The sequence below is a fragment of the Triticum aestivum genome, chromosome 2A, assembly GCF_018294505.1.
Source record: "Triticum aestivum cultivar Chinese Spring chromosome 2A, IWGSC CS RefSeq v2.1, whole genome shotgun sequence".
NCBI lineage: Eukaryota > Viridiplantae > Streptophyta > Magnoliopsida > Poales > Poaceae > Triticum > Triticum aestivum.
Window position 1 is genome coordinate 625,032,296 of NC_057797.1, and position 6,929 is coordinate 625,039,224.

The window sequence follows — 6,929 nt, forward strand, 5'->3', positions numbered from 1 at the left end:
AGCTTTCCGCGGTGATTCTTGGTCATCCGGCCCACAGCGTATCCCTTGATCCCTTCGAAGTTGCCCTTTTAGAACTCGAAACCATCGTGCGATAGCCCCACGGTGGGCGCCAACTGTCGTGGAATTATCATGGCAGGTGTCCTAGGGCCAGTTCTTTTGGTGGCTTCTAGAATAAGCTACAATAAGCTGCCCCCTACCTAGCTTATTCTAGAAGCTGAACCAAACTTATTTTTTTAGAAGCCTAGTAGTTAAGACTTGACTAGTAGGCTTTTAAAAAGAAAATTTTGGTTGGGCTTCTAGAATAAGCTGGGTAGGGGGCAGCTTATTCTGGAAGCCCAAAAAAGCTAGCAAAAGAACTGGCCCCTAGTTTGAGGACTTAGTCATGGAGCCATCGCGATGAGGTTAGCTTAAAGGGGTTAATCAGGACAAAGGACACGAGAAGTTTTATACTGGTTCGGCCCCTTATGATGAAGGTAAAAGCCTAGTCCAATTTGTAGTTGGTATTGCTAGGGTTTCGATGAGCAGGGAGCGAATACGCTTGACCCGGATCTCGATCTGTTGTTTTTTGTCCTAAGCCGCCGCTAGGTCGTCCCCTTATATACACCGGTTGACGTCCTGCAGCCCTCAGAGTCCCGGTCGGTTTATACAACGTGACCGGCTCGGTGATCTTTCTCATATACCTTACAATACAAGTTTACATACATGGCGGTTTATAATTATGGGCCTTAAGCCGCCTTCGGGTCTGGGCCCTCTACCAAGCCTATCTATGAACCGCCACATGCTCTTGGGCTTCCTTGAGATGGTTCGTTATAGGGATGACCCGGCCCCTCTTGAGCGGGTCATACCTAATAGTTATATCCCCAACAGTGTCCATGTGCGCAAGCCCATATTTTTTGACGACCATGTTCCAAAGCCGTGTAGTGAAGCGGCATTTGACAAAGAGGTGGGTGGTCGTCTCTTGCTCTCTCTTACATAGAGGGCAAAGGCCACAATTTTCCCAACCATGACGCTCCAGTCGGTCGGCGGTCCAAATCCGATCTTGCAAGGTGAGCCAAGCAAATAACTTGACCTTCGCGGGGGAGGGGGGCAAACTTTCCACACCATGAAGTCCATAGGAGATAGAGTCAAACAAAGGAACTACGCTTTGTAAGGGGTGGTCACAGAGTATACCCCATCCAAACAATGTCATCCCCGGCAAGCTTGTTAAGGTGGAAGTCAGTAACAACCATCCAAAGGGTGAAGAATTCGTGAACGTGGTTGCCGGTGATGACGGTGTTCCGGTTGATCTTAAGCATCCAAACGTTCCCATTCAGAGCCTCATTCATCTTCCAAGTTTTCCTCCTTAAGACGTAAAAAATGAGAGGGGCAATATCCTTGGGCTTGCGTCCAAGTAGCCTAGGGGAGGCCCAAAAGGGTGCTTTTGCACCATTTCCCATGATTACCCTGGTGGAGGCATAGAAGAATTCATGATCCTTCTCGGTACATGGGTTACCTATTCCCACCCACAATTTGTCCGGCTCCTTCCATTCACACCAAAGTCATCTCAGTTGTAAGGCACGAGAAAACACTTATGCTTAAAAATGAAAGGAGACGAACATAGTACATAAAAAAGCAAATACTTAAAAATGAAACACAACAAGATAGCGTGTTTTCAGTTTGAGTAAATGTTCACTGCAACCTTTCAAAAAAAATGTTCACTGCAATGGAGGGAAGGGAATGATCTATCTGCCTCTATTTATGTTACAAGCGTGTTACTCACACATCGGCCCCTTATTCGCCATTGGTTATAAACTGAGCAGATCTTGTAGCACTATGTTACATGCATGCTACATTTCTGAGTGGTGATGCGTCCGGCCGGTGAGCCCGCAGAGGAAGCCCCGGCGCTGCCGCCGAGGCCGCGTGGAGCCGTGTTCTTTATCGTCGATGTCGGGCTTCTTGGGCGCCGCCAACATCTTCGTCAGGCGCTCCTCCGGCGTCCAGACGCGTCTGCGCGCATTGAGCCACGCGATGATGTCGGAGAAGACGGCCTCGACGTTCTCGTCCGGCTCGCCGGCGGTGAGGCCGTGCCACATCCCCGGGTAGAGCTTGATGGCCTTGTCCGTGCTGGCGGCGTGCTCGTACAGCGCGCGGCTCACCTCCGGGTCCGTCACGGTGTCGGCCTCGCCGTGCAGGACCAAGAAGGGCAGCTTCACCTTGGACAGGCTGTCCTCCACGTACATGCTGGTCCTGAGCATCTCCAGCGCCGTCTTGAGCCGCGGCTTGTCCTGGTAGATCAGCTTGTTCTTCCTGATCTGCTCGGCATGGCAGAAACGCATCAAGATCGGATTAGCTTCTAGTATGATACAAAATACGCTACTCTAGCGTGGTTTCGGTTCTGTAAAAGAACAAAATTCTATCTGTGGCTTGTGATATGACCAACACTAAAGTTGTTTGTACCGACGACCACCACGATGTACAAGACGCTGGTCTAGGTCAAGTTATGGCAGCTCGGCTTGATAATATGATGCATCTTAGTGAGGAGAATATTAAGGTTGAACCAGAGTCAGTTGGTATTGTGCAAAATACAAGGCGTGAGAGTCAAACCGGGCTAGAGACATTTATTTTAGCAGATAAACAAACGAGTACTGGTCCTTGTGAGGAAGTTAGATTTTTCACGTACATGCATGGAGGATGGAGATACTATTACTCTGGGGACCAATTAATTAAAGTGGAGGATGTGTTTGCTGCACGTATATGGTTCAGACGACGGGGGCTGGTCACAATATTTTTGTTCATATTTTTACCTCTCAAGAAACGTACGAGCAAAGGAAGTTGTGCATGTCGTAAACTCTCCTTGAAGGCTGTTGGCTGGGGGCCACCACCAGCGTATACGACCATGTTGTTACCAAGGTAGAGTCCTAGTAGATTATTCAGGCAAGTTTTAGTCAGTTTATTAAATTTGATATATCTGCTGAGATGTAAAAGGCAGAAGTTGTTTAAATTAGTAGAGGTCAAGATAGATGGGTTGAGTTTGCCACGCAAGTTAGATTGGTCGACCACTATATAAGGTCATATATGTGCGCCATGTAAAACAGGTTATATTTTTATGAATAGACACAATGTGTTTTTAGGGTAAATACCCGTATCGAGTTTTGGGGGAAGCCGTCTAAAAATCCCTAAGTTTTGGAGGAAGCTTTAGAAAACCTCTGTGTTGCGATTTCTCTTCGTGGAAATTGTTTTGTGCGTGAGTACCGTCGTCGAGATTGGTTTTCTCGTGTTGGACCGTAAGGTTCAATCCCTCTACTTCGCGTACATCGCGTGCGCGGGCGAGAGGCTACTACTGCTGAAGGTGGAGTGTCGTGAAAGATCGGGCCGCAACAACGGATCGGATCTCGCTAACGAGGTTCGGTCTTTATCAGGTGGTATTCAGAGCAAGGTTGTTCACGACATTATGGAGAAGATGACGAGCGCATCATCATTTAGTAAGTTAAGCTATGGATTTCAGTTGGAAGAGGAAGGCTGCTGGGCCGGGCTATTTCACACCTGTGTGGTGGTGAGAGAGAGATCATGTGCCATGACGATTGATCACATGAACTTGATCAACGCCGCAAGCATCGAGATGGTGGAGAAGTTGAATCTACCAATGACACCATGTCCACAACCATACTGTTTCCGTTGGGGTCATGGAGAGCTCACTGTCACGCAACAAACCAAGGTACCGTTTTTGTTGGAAAAAAAAATTTGCGAGGTTTTGTGCGACGTGATTTCGGCACCGATGATTTCATGTCACTTGTTATTGGGAGAGCCATGGTACAGAGAGCATGATGTCGCGTATGATTGCAAAACACATAGATATAGGGTCAAGAGGGGTAAGAAGTGCAACCTCGTGCCAATGGGCGAAGAGCGTTTTATTTCTTGGAGGAAAGAACATCTTGAGATTATAAAAGAGCAGGAAGAACAAGAAAAGAAGAAGGCCCAAGTTGCTGAAATTTCTGTGGTTGATATTCAATCGAGTGAAGAAAATATTGCTCAAGAGGTCAACTCAAATCCGAGGACCGTTTTGATGCAAGGGGGACAGGATGATATGACCAACACTAAAGTTGTTTGTACCGACGACCACCACGATGTACAAGACGCTGGTCTAGGTCAAGTTATGGCAGCTCGGCTTGATAATATGATGCATCCTAGTGAGGAGAATATTAAGGTTGAACCAGAGTCAGTTGGTATTGTGCAAAATACAAGGCGTGAGAGTCAAACCAGGCTAGAGACATTTATTTTAGCAGATAAACAAACGAGTACTGGTCCTTGTGAGGAAGTTAGATTTTTCACGTACATGCATGGAGGATGGAGATACTATTACTCTGGGGACCAATTAATTAAAGTGGAGGATGTGTTTGCTGCACGTATATGGTTCAGACGACGGGGGCTGGTCACAATATTTTTGTTCATATTTTTACCTCTCAAGAAACGTACGAGCAAAGGAAGTTGTGCATGTCGTAAACTCTCCTTGAAGGCTGTTGGCTGGGGGCCACCAACAGCGTATACGACCATGTTGTTACCAAGGTAGAGTCCTAGTAGATTATTCAGGCAAGTTTTAGTCAGTTTATTAAATTTGATATATCTGCTGAGATGTAAAAGGCAGAAGTTGTTTAAATTAGTAGAGGTCAAGATAGATGGGTTGAGTTTGCCACGCAAGTTAGATTGGTCGACCATGGTATAAGGTCATATATGTGCGCCATGTAAAACAGGTTATATTTTTATGAATAGACACAATGTGTTTTTAGGGTAAATACCCATATCGAGTTTTGGGGGAAGCTGTCTAAAAATCCCTAAGTTTTGGAGGAAGCTTTAGAAAACCTCTGTGTTGCGATTTCTCTTCGTGGAAATTGTTTTGTGCGTGAGTACCGTCGTCGAGATTGGTTTTCTCGTGCTGGACCGTAAGGTTCAATCCCTCTACTTCGCGTACATCGCGTGCGCGGGCGAGAGGCTACTACTGCTGAAGGTGGAGTGTCGTGAAAGATCGGGCCGCAACAACGGATCGGATCTCGCTAACGAGGTTCGGTCTTTATCAGCTTGCTTATGAGTTATGATTGACATTCTGGACGCTGAAAAATGAAGATTCAGGCTGCCTCCGATGATGTCTGAACTCTGAAGAAGAAGAGGGGGAGTTTGATTTCACCGACCTGTTCGCGCTTGTCGGGGTCCTTGAAGGCGGCATCGATGACGTCCTTGGTCGGGACGATCTTCCACCTGGGTATGATGTCCTCCACCTGCGTCAGGGCGGTGATGACCAGCGGGTGCGGCTTCACCTTCTCCGATATCTGAACGGGCGCATTACAGATACCACAATGTCAGTCGAGAGAAATGCATGGCATGGCGGGAGAAGAAAATACTACTAAAAGGAAAACCATTCATGGTCATGCTCATGGTTGCAGCAGAGAGACCTTGCACATGGGCGCGACGAGGACGGCGCCGTCCCAGAAGGTGGGGTCCTTCCTGTGCAGCAGCAGCGCCACGGCGCCGCCCATGGACTCGCCGTACAGGAACCTGCTCTTGCTCCGGTACTCTTCCAGCCCTGCACGAGTTTCATGATGTCACGGTTAATGACAAGATTTATTTTCCTTTTTTGAAGATATAAGAAGAAGGGAAGAAAGTGGTAGAGTACCGCAGATGGACTTGTAGAATCGGTCGCAGTCGTCGACGAGGCGGTGGAAGCTGCGGATGTAGCAGCGGGTGCCCATGGACTTGCCGTGCCCCTCGTAGTCCATCCCGAACACGCCGTACCCGGCCGCCGCCAGCCGCACGCCGCACGCTGTGAAACGGTAGTAATCAGTCGTTAGTGGATCATGTAGGCCGAGAAATGTCATTGGCATTCTCATTGTCAGATTCATTCATTTTATTTACCATCAGTGTCAAGAAACATCTTACATTTTGAGACAGTGAAAGTTCTACCTAATAGGCAAAGCCTAAAGTTTGGGCTTGAAGAAAAAACAATTTCCCACTAACTGTAATACCAAACAGCCGCTAATGAAAGGCAGAGGACCACCACTCTAACCAGAGCACTATAGGACTTGTCCATCTGATGGGGTCGTGTCTACTCCACTCCCCCTATACCCCCATCCTTAATTGAAGAGAGCGGCCAGAGTGGACCGTGTGCATCCATCATCCTCTCCAACCTCCACTCAGTTATAACCGAATACTGTATGCGTGGAGGCTACATACGAGTCACGGCAGCTAACCACATCATAATGAGCACCGGAACCTCAATTACGCTCGTGATGGACCAGTACGCCACTCGAGTCGAGTACGTACGCACGCACGCACGCACGCTGTAGCCTGTGGGTGACCGGTGGCCACACGTCCACGCAACAAGTTCACAGCCAGCGCAAGCTGAAATGTTGCTCGCCGGAGGTGGGGGCGGGGGCGGGGGACCAAGAGGTAGCTGGTCGCTGTTAATGGCGATCGAGCTACTCCGGCGGAATGGGACACCGCCCGCGCTGGGGCATACGATATCAAGCCTCAAGTACGCGCCGTCCATCGAATTAAAGGCAGGCGACAATGCCGCTGTTCCAACAAGGCCACCGTGGAGGCGACGCCGCTGGTTAGGCTGGTCACAATGGGCAAGAACATAAGGCTGGTCACAATGGGCAAGAACATAAGCTAGTAACTTCACACTTCCCTAGACTATGTTACTACCTCCATAGTGGGTAGGAACATCTATGTAGTGCCATGCAACGATGTATTTATTAGGTTATAGACTCATTGTTTCTTGAAGTGTGTGATGTTCCGGTAACTTAGCTAGTTACCACAAACACCTCTCTCTTCATTAAATACGTGCCACATAAGCAAAATTGTATTGGAGTGTGTGATGTTACTCCTAAGTTCCTCCCCACTGTGACCAGCCTAAGCTAGTAACTTCACACTTCCCTAGACTATGTTACTACCTCCAT

The 6,929-nt window shown here is 48.1% G+C and overlaps 1 protein-coding gene across 1 annotated transcript in view; it reads right to left on the reverse strand.

The window, feature by feature from the left end:
* Positions 1-1,604: 1,604 nt before the first annotated feature.
* The window catches only part of LOC123189859 (caffeoylshikimate esterase), a 9,375-nt gene continuing 4,050 nt past the window's right edge, over positions 1,605-6,929 (reverse strand). Inside the window, exons 4-7 of the mRNA XM_044602369.1 lie at positions 5,645-5,791; positions 5,424-5,554; positions 5,163-5,300; positions 1,605-2,291 (exon numbers count right to left, since the gene is read on the reverse strand). Of these exons, the coding sequence (XP_044458304.1) occupies positions 1,827-2,291; positions 5,163-5,300; positions 5,424-5,554; positions 5,645-5,791 (881 nt within the window). The 3' untranslated portion in view covers positions 1,605-1,826. The remainder of the gene's footprint in view (positions 2,292-5,162; positions 5,301-5,423; positions 5,555-5,644; positions 5,792-6,929) is intronic.